Genomic DNA, 17359 nt, shown 5'->3' on the forward strand with positions numbered 1-17359 from the left:
TGCAGTGCGTCGATAAATTTGTGGCGTTCAGTTGGTGTGCTGACGTGAATGACATACTGTAATTTTTGGTGATATTGTGTATGTCCATAATCAATATATAACCTAAAAAATATGGCCACTGTGAGCTAACCTCTATCTTATCCTCCCCCCGTCTCTTATTTCTCACTTCTCAGAAGACCGAGGACCATCTGACCTTTCTGATCACGGTGCCCACGGCCCTGTTCCTCTTCCTGTCCATCTTCATCCTCGTCTGCATCGAGTCCATTTTCAAGCGCATGCTCCGCCTCTTCTCCCTCCTAATATGGGCGTGTCTGGTCACCATGGGTTACCTGTTCATGTTCTCCGGAGGGATCCTCAGTCCCTGGGACCAGGTAAGCCGTCCAAAAGAGCCCGTTTGTTTGCGTCGCGACGCATAGAGACGCAAGAGCGGAGACGGCTCGCGATAAAAGTGTCGGCTTCAATCACGTCAGCAATATTGCGCTTCTATTAGACGCCGACCGGCATTCAGATAAGTCCCGTTTTTACACATCAGCCTGGCATTCACGTGATGCGTGTGAGTGTGTGTGTGCGTCTAAATTAATTCCATATGTGACAAGTGTTAATTGGGTCTGATGCGAGCAGAGGAGCAGTCAGACACATTCGTCCTCTGCGCCAGACTCCTCTTTGCTCGCTGTCTCTGGAATCCTATTTTCTCTCCATCTCACGCCTTGTCTCCACATATTCATCAAATCCCGTCCTCCCTGCACCTGCCGCCATCACCCCCCCCCAATCCCCACCCCCTGCATACACGTCCAAATTTCCTCTCCTCCTAGCGACTATTCTTCTTCTCCCCCCCCAGCCAAAGTCCTTCATCACAGGAGATATTTTTATCATCAGCCACCTGTGGGAGCATAATCAATTTGAATTATTAATCGAGTCTATTGCTCACTCACTGGACGTATCTACTTGTTATAAGCAAAAGTATTGGATCACCGGGGCAGGAAATGGATGAAACGAGGAAAGAAAGAGGAAGAAGGAAGCAAAATTGCACAAAACTGCAGCTTCCTGTCAGCGGGTTACCCAGATGGCGATTACTGGAGCCCACAGAGCTAATAACGTAAAGGTCTGAAAGAAGAAAACAAAGAAAGCAGCATGTCGACTTCTTGCTTGCTCACCTGCGCGCGTGCACACACGCACAAAACAAACGCGCAAACAGACTAATGCACGGCTGTCAAACAGAGTGCGCGAGAGGAATGCCAGAGTCGGTCGTGTCCACGTGCAGTCCGAGCTCCCATCCAGCGCCATTAACCTTTTAGTCGGGGGCTTTATTCAATTTCTTAGCATTGAGCTTTATTCGATTTCTGAGCAGGGCCTGGACGCAGAAGACTCCACGTTGTTGCGCTTCCATTGAAACATTTACAAACAGCCTGGTTTACAAACGCATTTGGAAATTTTTATGTGAGTTTTCAATGGTCTCAAAATGTTGTTTTGGTCAATGCTGAATCACATTTTGGCAATAACGCTGCCTCAAGCGTGTAGAAGTATTTTATTTGAAAAGAAAAAAAGACGGGCAAAATGCTATGAAACACCCAAGGAGAAAAGCAAAAGAAAGCTGACAAACAGCCTAAATGGCCGTCAGCCGTCAGGGAATTCGAACAAAATCCTGTAATAGTGAAAAGACAGACAATATACTGTCACTTCTCCAAGATGTCACCCACCGCTATTGTTTTGCTGAAGCTTTCATCCTGCAGACACACACGGCAAGCTCGTCTTCCTCCTCCTAGTCAGCCCACCCCAGTTCACCCCACCTTGCATTTGTGTTTTTGTGGATTGGTCGAACTGGTTTTACAAATTGTCACTATCTGTGAGGCTGGGAACGTGTGTGAATGTGATTGGATGAGTGAGTGTCTCAATGTGATTGGATGATCATGAATGAGCACACGTTTGTTTGTAGGCAAATGCTCGCAAGGCGAGTTAAGAACTGGGGAAAAGACCAATGACGTCCTCGAATGATTTGATGTCGGCTATCATCATCTTGATGTCAACCTTAGCGAAATCTAAACTCCTTGTCCCGACTACACAGTCATTTGTACGATACCAGTTTTTGCCAAAGTCCTGTTCAGGGTATCAACTGTACCACAAGAAATGAAGTCTTAGTGACACACAGCATTAGCCTCCAAGCCATTGCGAATGCCCGTGTTCAGGTGTCAAGATAGAGAGCAGAATAGTGTGGAACCTCAGCGCAGGTTTCTGCGATCAGGGGCGCTGATATCGGGAGTGGGAGCTAATCAAGGTGGATGAGACCAGGTGATGTGGGCCACACCGGCATTCTGGAGGTGTTGGAGGCCGTATTAGCATTCAGGTGGGATCCGCGGCGGAGATGAAATGCACCTAGCCGGCTTGGGAGGGGGACGGGGAGTGACGTGCCTGAAATTGGACTGCCAACGTCAATTCCAGCAAAATTACCCCAAACTGCACTCTCCATCTACAGGACAAGGCTCCGCCGCCGCCGCCGCCGCTCTGACGTTAGCCTTCTTTGCAGTGTGCGTTCCCCTGGCAACAGAATGCCTACACCAAACACCTCTTTCTGTCTATAGTGTTTGCGTTCTGGTCCTCAGGAGATGCAAGTCAGTCAAGCTCAACAATCACTTACCTCAATAATGGGCACTTCTTTGTGCTTGATATATTGCGGCGTAGTAAATGTAGACGCAGCATGTGTCACGCCTCGGTCACCCGTGCCAAGTCGCTGTCACCCTTAGCAGACGCCGAAAGACAACAGGAAGACAACAGACAGTCGAGGCAGGAAGGTCAGAGTTCATCTGGTTGCAGCGGTGACCCGTCTGTGACGGTCCCCATCACAACAGGAAAGGGTGGGCTGACCACAGAGGAAGTCCACAAGGACAATGTCAGAAGTCGGACTTTGATGAGAGCTGGCATTTATAGAATTTCGGGCGGTGGGGGTGAAAAAAGTCTCGCAGTTTACAGCGTTTGAGGTCGACGTCAGTTCTACTTTTGCTTTACGATGTCAGTCGGTAAGCAGAGAATGCTTGCCGGAAGATGAAAAGAGAAACTCTGGAATTTCTTGTGATGATCTCGATTCAGACACCAAACTCGTGCGGTTCAGCGTGTGGCCACCTTGCCGCCTTTGTGTGTTTTCAGGTCTCCTTCTTCCTGTTCATCGTATTTGTCGTGTACACCATGCTGCCCTTCTCCATGAGAGGCGCCATCTTGGCCAGCGCGCTCACCTGCTTGTCCCACACCGTCACCCTCAGCATCTGTTTGGCCTCCGCCGCCAAGGACGTGGAAGCCCTCGTCTGGCAGGTCAGGGGTTTTGAACCCTTCTATCTACCGGGGGGTGGGGGGGTGGCTGTTTGGATTGATAAGTAACCTATTTTGAAATACTCAAATTACTTGTTAATTGTAATTTTGTTCACAATTTTTACATCTATTCTATAATATGGGAAGATTTAATCTTTACTTGAGCCACAGAGAACAAGTGTTCCGCATTTTACTCTTTTCCATGGGGTACGGCTGAATTCCCACTTAAGATGCACGGGTCATCGTGGTCCACATTAGTAGCCATCCAGGAAATCAATACTTAACTACTTAGATCCAGGCTTCCCGACTTCACAATTTTTCAGTTATTTATTGAATTGGAAACGCTCAAACGTGAATCCACAATGAAAAAACACTCGCAAGGAGCATGGAGACGACGCTCACACTGAACTAAGCCCACGGTAAATGAACAACAGCAGCTTGGATTGTCATGAGCCAGGCTGGACCACGGCCAAGAGGAGTGTGGCCACTGCTCTGGGGACAAACTGGCCTAGAGGTTTTGCGTCAATCACCTTTGAGTCCGCTGGGTCCATGTCTGGCCAGTTCGTTCTCTCACGAACCAACCGTGCACGGGCGGACTCAAAGGCAGGATTCCATGACGAGGACATGATGTTCAGTGAGTTTTATTAGAAACGAAAGTTGTGCGCGACAACACAGTCCAACAAGGCAGGATCCAGAACACAAGATTTACTTTGTGTTATTATTTTTTTATTGTTTGTATTTCACCATACAACCCTTGGTTGTGTTTTTTTTTATACATTCAAAAGTGAATGTCATGAAAACAAATGAAACTTTTCAATCTTAGGTACCGCAGTACTTAGTCCCGATAATGCAGTATCAGGGTACTTAGTGTGTCTAGAACAAAAACTTAATTATGGTGAATTATGTCCACTTATCCAAATCAAACATTTTCTTTTTTAAATAAAGAGCACGGAGCTAACCGCTGTTTGTCTCTATAAAGACACTAAATGTCATATTAAGCCCAGAGAGGGAGGGGGTGGGAGGTGTGTGTGTGTGTGTGTGGGGGAGGGGGGGGTGTCATGGCTGGCCAGACTTTCACACAGCGTTGCCAAAGTCACGCGCTCACAATAAAAACGTGTCCAGAGAAGCTTGCTGCCCCTCGGCTCCAGGACCAAAGCGCAACCTATTGATATGCAGGGCCGCAGTTAAAAGAGCCCGAGGGTGACACAGTGGTGGAAAAGCGCGCTTGAAGTGTACGCGCTTATCTCGTTTTCCAAGGTAATCGTGTAGGCGGGCGGCGGCAAAACATGCGTCACCTCGGAGCGCCGTTTTTCAACGCCGCCGTCTTCTTTCTATTTGCGCACGCAGATCCTGGCCAACGTGATCATCTTCACCTGCGGTAACTTAGCGGGGGCGTACCACAAGCACCTGATGGACCTGGCCCTCAAGCAGACCTACCAGGACACCTGCAACTGCATCAAGTCCCCCATCAAGCTGGAGTTCGAGAAGCACCAGCAGGTACGAACACGTCGGATTCATATCGGGAAGACTATTGATCCCAGCGGGACAATTCGGTTCCGTTAAGGTTACTTGTGTTATTCTGCATTACATACCGTACAGAAAAGGGCATTTATTCGCTGACATTTGCTTGACATTAAAATCTTGACATTCACCACGCGTTTTAGCATGAGAAATCGAAGGAAATTATGAATTGAAAGTACACTCACGTGGGAATAAGTCTTGACTATGCATCAATTTCTATTGCGCTTTGCCTGATTGGGAGCTGGAATGTTTGTGGAAAACTTTGGGTACACCAGCCAGTCACAGTGCACCAATCACCACACAAGACGTTCATACACAAGTTCAACCAATTGAACAGGTACAGTGAAGAAAATAAGTATTTGAACACCCTGCTCTATTGTAAGTTCTCCCACTTGGAAATCATCCTACGATGAACATTTCAGACCGCTTCCATGATTTCTAAGTGGGAGAACTTGCAATATTGCAGGGTGTACAAATACTTATTTTCTTCACTGTATATGTGATGCATTAACGCGTAAGTACACAATCCAGCAATTGCGCCGCGAAAGCCAAATGGCACAGCATCCCATTCATTACCCAGCATTCACTTAATTTCACTTTTGGTCCATTTATCAAACACGCTGGTAATAAGAGTGGAGTGCAGTGAAGCGGGTGGTAAAGTTGTCTATTTTTGGAGCGGGCCCGGCACCCCGCAACCTCTCAATCTTGTTAATTTTCCGCTGGTTTTTAGGAAATGAGTCCGTGGTGTGAGTGAACGGTGTAATGACCCTTCGTGCTCTGAGCTGCATTTATGAGTCACACCCCCCCCGAGGCGGCCACTCGGTCTCTGTGGCATGCAGGCATGCTTGCACCTACACATGCGCACACACACACACGTGTTTGAAAGTTCAGCCTGAAACACCTATATTAAAGCCCCCCTATCCCCCCCCCAAAAAAAAAAAAAAAATCCTTACACTTTTAGCTGTTACACAACACTAACTCATCCGATACCTCCACTCGCTACAGTGCAGAGAGCGCTAATGGTTCATTTTTTGCACAATTCTGATGCTCGGGGTTCATTGCATTCATCTGCAAATATGAATATCCCAACACACTGGCTCCGCCATGTTTGAGACACGATGAGCCACGGGTTGGATGGCCCTCTTTTCCTTTTGCCGAGCACGTCTCCGGTCCTCTCCTCCCGCAGGAGCGTCTGCTCTTGTCGCTGTTGCCGTCTCACATCGCCCGAGTGATGAAAGCCGAGATCATCCAGCGGCTTCAGGGCCCGAAGTTCGGCCGCACCGAGAGCGGCAACAACTTCCACAACCTCTACGTGCAGCGCCACACCAACGTCAGGTGACTTTCGTTGTCGTCTCTCCTCTTTCTTCCTCCGACCTCCTCTCATCTTCGGTCACCTTTTATTTCCTCGCCTCCGTCTTTTTCCTCCATCTTTCCCTCCCCGCATCCAATCTTCTTATTCCTATTGTTGCCGTGGACAATATCAAATCAGAGTTAATCTGCCTTCATTGTAGGCTAAGGTCACTTTGTTACCCCACCACCACCACCCCCGCCCTTTTCATGTATGAATCCGAGCCGGGTACAATCATTAAGGCTTATCGTGAGAGGCTCTCCAGGGAATATCCTTGAAAAACCTGATTTCCTAAACATAGGAAGAAAATGACAATGGCCTTAAGTGATCTTCAAGTTCCAAGCAATAGAGTAGGAGGAAGGATAAGTAGCGGATCAGGATTAATGGTGGGATGTCTCACGTTTGCCGTTTGTCGCCGATTCCCGCAGTATTCTTTACGCGGACATCGTGGGCTTCACCAGGCTGGCCAGCGACTGCGCACCGGGGGAGCTCGTCCACATGCTCAATGAACTCTTTGGAAAGTTCGACCAGATCGCAAAGGTACCATCACGAAATGTTCTTCAGCCCACATTTCATGTTGATGATCCGTCATCCCTTCCGTTTTTCTAGAGGGTTCGTCCTCATCGGGGTCGAATAACAAAGTCGACTTTTGGCCAGAGGCGAGGTACGCTCTGGACCAGCCACCCGATCACATTTAATTTCATCATTATTATGACAATATGCATTTTTTAAAACACAAAATGATGTTATTTGACCTTCATTTGGTGTATTTAATGTTAGTTTTACATACTGAGGCACTGTGATTAGACAATGTATTTAAGTTGGAGTTTTGTCACTGGTTTTTACCAGTTTTCTTGCGTATGCTTTCCCGCGTCCAGGGTTACTCCACCACTGCACTGCACCAATCCAGTCACGCTTTTGGTTATGCTCTTTAGTTGACTCAAAGTTATCGGACATTATTTCTTGTGTTTTGGATCCTGCCTTCCTGGACTGTGTTGTCGTGCACAACTTTCGTTTATAGTAAAACCCACTGAACATCATGTCCTCGTCTTGGAGTCCTGCATTTGGGTCCGCCCGTGCACCGTTGGTTCGTGACAGGTCTTAGTTATTCTGATTATTCTTTTCTTTAAAAAAAAAAATCCCATCTATTAAGACACATTAATTTTTTTTTTAAAAAAAGCTAAATTTCTTTCAATATGTTGCAATGCATACTATATCACACAAATCAGATCTCATCTCAGAATGATTTCAACAGGTGGCAAATGTGAAAGCCTCGGAGAATGTTTTTGTTTCCTTTGAGGTTTCAAAGTACATGATCATTAAAGGCGTAACAGAATGGCTTTGTTTGTCGTTTGGTACTGCCTGATCTCCTTTGAGAACAATCTAGTTAATTATATTTAAAAAAATAAAAAATAAACAAGGAGCGAGTCAGTCTCGCGCCGTCGATCAAATGAAGGTCAATCAATATATCTTTCCCCTCTGTCCCGCGGCTACCCTCGGCCCCCCCAAGGCACGTGGGCCGATGTCTGAGCGCTTGAGTCAGGCTCCGGACGCCTGGGGCCCGCCGGCGAAGGGAAGGCGCCGTTACGTAAGATGCGGCCGCGAGCTGCGATGCGGACCGATGTCGGCCTTCAGGATGAATGGAAATAACATCTATGAATGCTGCTTTGTTTTTTGGTAAACATTTGGGCCTACTATGTAACCATATCTTGATTTTTTTTTTTTTTTTTTTTTTTTTTACGGACTTGGTATAATAATGTTTAGACGCACTTGTCTAGATGGAGAAAGAGCAGGAAATAATCTGCACAGTTTTGACAGAAAGCTGCACAATTTCAACCACAGCGTTTTGTCCCTTTTGTCTTTCCAATAGGAAAACGAGTGCATGCGGATCAAGATCCTGGGAGACTGCTATTATTGTGTGTCTGGTCTGCCGGAATCTCTGCCTCACCACGCGAGGAACTGTGTGAAGATGGGCTTGGACATGTGTGAGGCCATCAAGTAAAATACCAAATCTTTCTCTCTCGCTCTATTGTGCTCTCGTCCTCTTTCCTCTCTCTCTATCTCATGCGCTCACTCTCACACACACACACACACATGCGCGGACACCAGTCAGAGCAGGAAGAAAGCCAGAGTTGATTTGAGCTCTGTTTGAACTCTCAAGTAAACAAAATGTGAATGCATTATGATAAGCCGAGGCCTGGTCCAAACAAATATTAATCACTTCAAACAAACAAAACATTCTGTAGCATTGTAAATCTGATTAAACGAAAGATGCAGTCGATAGATTTCACATTTATATCATTTTTGAAGCGTTCGCTTTGTATTGCACGGAATCTTTTTCCGGGTCATTTTGCAGGCTTTGCGGCGAACAATCAGTTGGATCGCAAACGTCAATTTTCTGTGGTGCTTGCCCGCATTTTGGGCGTGGGCGGCCTGGAGTGTATCCCAGCCAAGTAGGTCCAACCTGGATCTGGAGACACACCCGCGTGTAGACATACAGCCATTCACACTCACATTCACGTCTAGGGACAATAGGCAGTCTTCAAAGAACCTAATCTGCAAGTTTTCTTGATCTGTGGGGGGGCTCCCCTTCTCCCCTTTAAAAAAAATTGTTGCTCGCATCTTCAGGAAGGTTCGAGATGCCACCAGGGTCGACATTAACATGCGCGTGGGCGTTCACTCCGGGAACGTCCTGTGCGGCGTGATCGGCCTCCGCAAGTGGCAGTACGACGTGTGGTCACATGACGTGACGCTCGCCAATCACATGGAGGCGGGAGGTGTGCCAGGGTATGACACACGCACACACACAAGTCACACGACATTAGGCACGGTAGGCGTGCTGAAGACATGGAAAGTGGCGTATGTGTTCTTAATCCATGCCTTTTGACAATCCAAGGGTGAATTCCGGAATTTGTCTCTGACACTCTCGCGGTGCCAAGACTTTTGTTTCAAAGGCTTGCTAATGTTTTGTTCCGTTTGGTGACGGCAATCTGAAAAGTAACACAGGCATCTTCATCTACTTCTGTTCCAAGGGAAACAAAATGGACTGTTTAGGGCGGTTACGCAAGTTAAAAGTTGTCAGGGATACCAAATATGAGCTTCTCTTCCGCAGGAGGGTGCACATTTCTTCGGTGACGCTGGAGTACCTGAAGGGCTCCTATAAGGTGGAGCCGGGAGACGGACAGAGTCGGGACTCTTACCTGAAGGAACACGGAGTGGCCACCTTTCTGGTCATCAATCCCAAAGTGAGAGAAAATTTTTTTTTTTAAAAGTCTGCGAATGGGGGTGGGGGGCAAACGTGTTTTGTTTTGTCGTGATGCAAAAGACATTTGCCTCACTGTCTTCTTCCTTAATTGGGTGTTATGACGTTAAAAAGAAAAAAAAATAAACAAAAGATTATCTACGGAGCTAACTTGTTTCTCATTGTAATGAGTTAGTTTCTCATTTTAATGAGAAACTTTCTCATTGTAATGAGCAACTAGTCCGTTGCACGTGTGCATGTATAAAAGACCGTTATTCATTTCAGTTTGCATTTCTACGCAACAATGACAATGCAGGAGTTAGTTAGGTTCTATTTTCATCCGGGACTTTATTACAAAGACATTGCTGCTTTACTAGCGAGTGGTCACCATTATGTTGTGTCTGACAGACATTTCATTTTGAAGTCTTGAATGTCAATCATTTTAGCCTAGCAAGCGGAAAGGAAGCCTATACTGCTATATTCTTGTGATAAAAGTTTACAGTTATACTCACCTCATCTTCTTTGAATTGATCGATAACACTGTCAGGTATATTCCTCGTTTTGAGGAAAGACACCAAGTCCTCTTCTGTTCCCTTTCTCACAGCTGACATGCGCAAAGCAAGTTGTAGTTTACGGCTACCTGAACGCAGGACGCTACGGAGCAGGAAGCTATCGCTAGCTAGTAGGTAAATAAGCTCCGACCCATAGGTAGACATTTCTCTCCAATTACTCATTACAATGAGAAACAAGTTAGGTTTTTTTTTTTCAGTGTCCCTTTAGGGGCTCCGTAGCAATCACCCGTCTCTTTAAAAAGAAAATCTTCCGTAAATTGATGTAATTTCGATAATTGTTTATTCTATTAATTTCATAAAATATTGGTGTATACTGTATTTATAAATTTTAAATTTGTACAGATTCTACATGAAGACCTTTTCCCCCCCAAATAAGATACAGATCAAAATTTAAAAAAACAAAACATATGAATACACACACACACACAGTGCATATGTACAACATCACTGTATCAATTTACTGTAAGGGCCTTTTTAGCGTTTCTCTTTTTTTTTTATTGTCGTCATCATAGCACACAGCGGGCATTATGATTATTTCATATGATTTTCTTACAGACTGTGACAGGACCTCCACTTTGCAGCCCATCTATTCACATTTATGAGCTGTTTAATATCCTGTCAAATATTAAAAAGGAAGGGAGGAAAAAAGGAGAAGTGGAGCATTTGATGACATTTTCAAGAAGCTCTGAATGGATGAAGGCCATATAGGGGCCAGCGGCTGACAGGATGCGACGTCTCCCCAGCCATTGTTATTGAATGTCACTGTCATTGCGCCCCGGTTGCCATTAACGCCACCGTTCAGGGCTGCGGCGCTTTTAATCCCTACAGGGATGCCTTTCAGACTCGGCCTGTTAGTCAATGTAAATCACCGGGGACCGTCCAGACTATCTTCACACGTTATATTAAGAAATAGTCCTCTCCAAAAATTGGGGGCGAAGAGCAGGAAGTGACAAAGAGAAACGCCACAAAATGTCTCCAAAAAGGGACAATGAGACATATATATCTATATATATATTCTGTGTGTGTTTATACACAAATAGTCGTGCCTATATTAGGGTATCTTTAAATTATCCAGGGGTTTCATCCGAGGTAAACAGACCTGCACAAATTAGCATTAGACTGCAGACAATATGACTACTTTACATTTTATTTTTCAAATGTTTTTTTTTTCCCTCTCGGGTTTCAATGCACAGTAAAAACTGTTATGCATACTTATTATGCTTATGAAGAGATTGAGGACACTGTGCATATTATGTATCATAATTCATCAGTATCCGTCAATAATCCTGTACTTCTGACTTTCCACTAATTGCGCAAGCATTACTTTAGCGCAATTAGCGACATTTAGCCCGCCTCCTGCTCGAAGATGTCTGGGATAGGCTCCAGCACTCCCGTGAACCTTGTGAGGATAAGTGGCTCAGATATTGGATGGATATTACTTAACAAGATTAGATCTAAGCCCATCCATCCAGCGACACACCCATGAGGCTTTTTTCCCGACAGCACCACCTGCTGGATCTCTTCCAGCATAGCTATAGAAACGTCAATATTTCCCCCAAAAAGCTCCTCGACATTTACCAAACGTCACATTTGTGTTTTTGGGCATCAAGACGGAGAAGCACAGCCCCGTGCTGGGCTTACGCTCTCGCCCGTCCCTGGACGGCGGCAAGATGCGGGCGTCCGTACGCATGACCCGCTACCTGGAGTCGTGGGGGGCCGCCAAGCCCTTCGCCAACCTCCACCACCGCATGAGCACGGACAACGGCAAGATCAACACCACGGTCAGTACAGCGACACTCTTAATACTCTTTTATTTGGTTTAAATACGTCAAAACTGTGTGCTCCTTCTTTCCAGGATGTTCCAATGGGGCTGTACCACTTCCAGCGGCGAGAGAGGTGAGCTGCAAATGCATTTTGGGGTTCTGTTTTGGCTTTTGGGGTCAAATTTAACGCCCCCTCGCTCACTCAGGTCCAAGTCGCAGAGGAGGAGGTTTGAAGAAGAACTTAACGAGCGGATGATTCGTACCATTGACGGCATCAACTCACAGAAGTAAGCGACCTTGAGTACCTTACGCCCGGTCGTAATTCCGCCCTGATATAAGTTTTTAACGCTTCTATATTGAACAGTAGGGTCATTTGTCAGCTGTACAATGTCTACCGGAAAGCAATTTGAAATCCCAACCCCTGACTCGCAGCTAGGTTCTGTGGCTTTACTACCTGTATAAATACGGCGTTCTTTTGCTCTCCAGACAGTGGCTGAAGTCAGAGGACATCCAGAGGATCTCATTGTTCTTTCACAACAAAGCCCTGGAGACCGAGGTAAGACCAACACATAGAAAACACCAACATTGTTCTCAGAGACAATGAGTCCATGTTGCCTCTAAGCTGCGCAACTGCGCATTTGCTCACTTGTGGCACGGTCTCAGCGCAGAGGAAAACAGATCAGAACAGAGTGTAAACTACAGGGTGACGTTTTTGTTTTTTTAAACACAGCAGCACACTGCCACACCGGGCACACTACTACTTCCTAGTTGACCTGACACTGCCCCCCTCCATTTTAAAGGGGTACAGTCATAATTACAAACACCGGGGTATGTGAATAATAGAAGAAAAAGTCGTGAAACTGGATGAGATTTTCCTTTTTTTTTTTTTGTAAAAAAAAAAAAAAAAAAAAAAAAAGGTCTGGTCTGAAGCCAAAGTAGAAAGTGCAGGATGAGATGGTGTATAATGTTAAAATTCCACCTTGGCATAGCCTGATTGAGGATTAAAGCATAGACGATACATCGCCCAAAAAGCTAATTCTGTATTTTAAATATAGAAGGCAACACAACATTAACCTTAAAACGGTTTGGGGAGCATCATTCAGCTTTCAACATGCATTGCTGAAGATGTTTTGCAAGCAATAATTCAGTTTTACACCAGGAAAAACAGACGGGGAAATCGTTGTGGGTTTAAAAAAAAAAAAACAACAACACTTTCGTCTCTAAGTGTTTATCAAGCATTTCAATTAAAAGGTCTTGTTTTGCACTGTACTTGGATGATTGCCTCGGGCTCAACGAGTGCCCTCGAAGTAGTTCAGAGTAGTTTTTGCCTCCAAAGCAAAAATTCCAGATTCGCGGTGACTAACTCGTGCAACAGCTGTGCAGTCAATTAAAACGAAATATCTAATTGGTGTTGAATCTGCGTTGGAGGGATGTGGCAGATGTGCCCAGATGTAATTAAAAAGTCTGTTTTTGTGGGTTTGGCTCCGGTACGTCGCGTGATTCACAGCGCCGCAATTCGCAGCCTCTTAATGACCGCTTGACACACTGTGACCCGATACACTAAATGAACCAAAGTAATGGAGTACCCGGTTAGCACACCTACAGAATGTGAACCTGGGAGAAAATGGAGAGTTCTATGCTTGCAAGCGACAATTTTGAGTCACAAGCGAGCTCTGCCGGCGCCGCGTCCGCTTCATTGTCCGCCGGTTATTGAATGGGACGCACAGCCAAACGCGGAAACACAAAACGAAAACACTCACACAGAGCGTGGGGCAGTTTGTTAGTTACACTGTATTAAACGTTTGGCCGACGGCCAACCCGAGCTGAAATCGGAGCTTGCTCAGCAGGCCTCACTCCTCACGGCTTAATTACAGTCTATAAAATAAAAGTACATTTACTTTTTATTATGTCATATTAGTGGGGTTTTTTTTTTGCATATATTATACAACGTGGTATTATTTTTCTTTATTAGAAACGTGTAGGGTGTGGAATAGATTATGGTATACCCTAATGTGTGAGTTCGATTTTGGAAAACCACACAATAAATAAAATCCATGATGTATTGCATGTACACAACACAAGCTCTCACCTTTGGGCTCTGATGTGGACAACAGCAGATGATGTTTTTAACTACAATACTGTAGTTGGAGAAAACAAAGTTAACTGTTGCTCTTTACTTGCATTTGTTCCTGTCGATAGTGTTATGAGTCTGCGCTTTTGCCAATTGTCAGGCTAAAGTCTGTACATTTTTTATCCAAAAAAACTCTGGCTGTGGCTTGACAGTCACGTTTTTTTTATATTTTAAAGCAATTTCACTTTCCTGATGTATGAGTTCAGATGACTCAGTAATTCTTTTTTCCCCGCTATGAATAAGAGCCCAATTGACCTTATGTGAGTCAGTGCTACCACATCAAAATTATATAACCAACAAAGATAACTGTGTCATAGATGTGCAGGTGCAATAAATGAACTACGACAAAGCAAGGGATTACTGAAAAGGTGATTTTTGAGTCACGAAATGAATGAAATTCAAGTTAATGTGGTTTCCATATTCTAACCGGCAACCACAACTTGGATGTGTCCCAACCTCTGTCCCGAATTGACCACATCCGTCCTCTCTCAACAGTACAGATCCACGACCCTGCCCGCGTTCAAGTACTACATCACGTGCGCCTGCCTCATCTTCTCCTGCATATTCATCGTGCAAGTCCTCGTCTTGCCCAAGTGAGTCCCGGAGACGTCGCCGCGGGGTCGCCCCGGCCTCCAGCTGCGGCGGCGGATTGATGTTAGAAAATCCATTTGAGGCCAGCGGGGGTGGCGGCGACGGGTGTATGGGGCGGGCGGACAGTGAGCAGGATGTTAAAATACAGACGGGGATGAGATGACGCCGTGCTGTTGGTGATTATAGATCAGGTAAATCACAATGTGGCGGCAAAGAGAGGCAGTCATGCTAATTTATTACCCGGGCGGGCCAACGAGGTAATTCAGCATCTGAACGGCTATCGATTTTCTAATTGGGCCTTTGGCTTGCGCTCCTTTTTTTTTTTTTTTTTTTTTTAACCTTTGTTCTGTGTGTGCCAGGGCCACCCCGTGACATCATCCGTTTTTACGACGGTCTTCCTGAAATAGGACTCGCTGTTTTGTTGGTGCGACGCCATTACAGCAAGGCTTAGATCCTCAGTACAATCTGATAAACGCTTACCTCTGATAAATGGATTTCTGGGTGGAATACATTAGAAATCTTCAGTACATTTATTGTCTGTTGTGAATGTGTGTGTGTGTGAGGTCAATGTTCAATACTGTAGTAGGCTACAATGGGTGGGTTGCACGCGACGTCACGCTTGTTCATCCGGCTACTTGACCGCCACTGTTGCAGACAAGCAGTCAGCTGTCCATCGTCCTTCATGCCAGATTTTTTGTTCTGTCTACGGATGCGGAAATCGCGCAAACAGAGACGAGAAGCGATTTTTTTTTTTTTTCCCGTGTTCCGAAGATTAGATCGCATGAAGGAGAAGATACAATGGAGTTATCGAAAAAAAAAACGGCAACAAAAGTGGTTTACGAATATTCGATGCGCAGATCTGAATGAAGCCCGAGTACACAAGCCAAATGGTTATTTGAAAGTCTGTTCTGATCATTTTGTAATCAGTAAACATGTTTATTTCTAGTGTCCGGATGTTCTACTTCAGGGAAGTCTTTCAGATCCTTTGAAAGTACATCATTGTGGAGAGTATACGGATCGATATCTTCACTGAGTTTGATCTTCTGTACATATCTAGCTTTAGCGACATCATCGAGTGGATTTAAGTAGGGAGAAAACTTCCGCCGCTCGCTGCTTACACATGGGTCTGTGGACGTTGCCATGGTGATGTCACCTGTGACGACTAGCTAGTTTGTAGAAATGGCGGCGATTATCACGTGGTTGCAACCCACGCATTCGCTGTTTAAAATTGACCGTCTGTGCCACCGGGCAGGGTTACTTCAGGTCAGAACCGAACACCCAGCCAATCGCAGTGGCGCTTTCTTAGTATGCGACGTCACGTGACTGAGAATGCGAGACTGCGATTGGCCGGGTGTTCGGTTCTGACCTGAAGTAACCCTGCCTGGTGGCACAGACGGAGAAGTTTAGACAGGCAATTGTCACAACTATTGAAAATGTGATCACTTTACATTTCAAATTCAAAACCCAGTGGCACTAATCTACTTCCATAGTTTTGCCTCACTGGTAATATGTACTTGCTCTACCAATACAGTACGACAAAGTTGTCCTATTTACATAAATTACTTTGAACATTTATTTGTACCAGTACGCTATTTGTCCTCGCTATTAAAACAATTCAGCTCTCTATTAGTATCTATAGAGTGCACTAGTTGGTTTACCAGTAGGGTAATAGTTGGGCATTTTGGTGCTACTAGTAAATGACACATGCCTACTAGTCGTGCCTAGTTGTCGTAGTAATGAAGCACAGTACTTTGCTGCAGAGTAGTAGGGCAAAAGTGGCAGCTGTAGTAAGTGGGGGAAAAAAAATCATACTACAGGGAGTCCTCGGGTTAAGACGATCTCGACCCAAGACGTTTCGACTTTACACCGCCTGTCACCCATCCGCCATTTTGTCTGGCTAATGCTCGTCCGTGTTTGTGCGCCGGGAGTATCTTCCCATTTTTCGCCCTCCTTTTTCGACATTATCGCCTCAAAGAAGAAAGCTGTGTCTTGTAGCAATGCTTCTGCAGCCAAATGAAAATCCATTACCATGGAAATGAAGCTCAAGATCATAAAAGGATTGGAATAAAGGAGAGACACCAACACCAACACCACCAAGGCTTCAGTCGGTCGACTGTGGTGACAATTATTAATGACAAAGCCCGTAATTTAGCGCATGTGAAGGGTTCCGTTCCTATTTCGGATACAATGATCACAATGATCTTTGATACTTGATGGAGAGGATTGAGGACCAGGTTCCTTCGCAATAGCTAAGCACCGCCCCACCTTCTTCTTCTCCATCCACCTCTCATGCAAAGTACAGCATCTTGTTCATTTCAATGTATTTGTTTTTTTATAAAGTATTTTTTATGTAGATTGTGACTTTAATGGTGGAATCCGACTTAAGTGGAAATTCGAGTTAAGTCGTAGACCGAGCACTCCCTGTATAGTAACACTCTGGTTTTGGGCTCTACTTTTTTACCAATGAGCACAGAGAACAGACTAGTAGATGACCCTTAAAAGATGAATATCAAGGTTATCAAATCAATGCTCCCAACTTCTTTCCGCCTGTGTGTGCTGTAGAACTGCCGTACTGGGGATCTCCTTCGGCCTGGCCTTCTTGCTGTTGGCTCTGATCTTGGTTCTTTGCTTTGCCGGTCACGTTCTGGTGGGTATGAAAGCTTTTCTCGTTGAACAAAAAAAAAAAAAAACCCTCACAGTGAGACTCTTTTCCACATTGTGTGTTGCAGCCTTATTACAAACTCAAACTCAATTTTTTTCATGTCAAATGCACACAACACCCCTTAGTGACAGTATGGAAAGTTTTTTTTTCAGAGGTCACACTTACAGTCTGTACTCTGAGTACTGACTCACTTAAGATAAAGAAATATTTTAAGGAATATCACCGGAATTGCA

General features: G+C 45.2%; 1 protein-coding gene across 6 annotated transcripts in view; it reads left to right on the plus strand.

Moving 5' to 3' along the window:
• adcy2b (adenylate cyclase 2b (brain)) overlaps window positions 1-17359 on the plus strand; it is a 35137-nt gene that overhangs the window by 7324 nt on the left and 10454 nt on the right. For 2 of the 6 annotated variants that reach the window (XM_061815868.1, XM_061815850.1), the window contains exons 2-16: window positions 174-371; window positions 3139-3300; window positions 4645-4794; window positions 6005-6153; window positions 6595-6706; window positions 6776-6830; window positions 8037-8151; window positions 8795-8953; window positions 9279-9411; window positions 11590-11760; window positions 11835-11875; window positions 11949-12029; window positions 12229-12298; window positions 14369-14466; window positions 17027-17111. In XM_061815868.1, the coding sequence (XP_061671852.1) occupies window positions 174-371; window positions 3139-3300; window positions 4645-4794; window positions 6005-6153; window positions 6595-6706; window positions 6776-6830; window positions 8037-8151; window positions 8795-8953; window positions 9279-9411; window positions 11590-11760; window positions 11835-11875; window positions 11949-12029; window positions 12229-12298; window positions 14369-14466; window positions 17027-17111 (1779 nt within the window). Of the gene's footprint in view, window positions 1-173; window positions 372-2588; window positions 3012-3138; window positions 3301-4644; window positions 4795-6004; window positions 6154-6594; window positions 6707-6775; window positions 6831-8036; window positions 8165-8794; window positions 8954-9278; window positions 9412-11589; window positions 11761-11834; window positions 11876-11948; window positions 12030-12228; window positions 12299-14368; window positions 14467-17026; window positions 17112-17359 lie in introns of those variants that run through there. The other 4 variants (XM_061815857.1, XM_061815866.1, XM_061815865.1 and 1 more) reach the window with 4 other exon arrangements.

This window comes from Syngnathoides biaculeatus, chromosome 1 (assembly GCF_019802595.1).
Source record: "Syngnathoides biaculeatus isolate LvHL_M chromosome 1, ASM1980259v1, whole genome shotgun sequence".
Taxonomy (NCBI): Eukaryota; Metazoa; Chordata; class Actinopteri; order Syngnathiformes; family Syngnathidae; genus Syngnathoides; species Syngnathoides biaculeatus.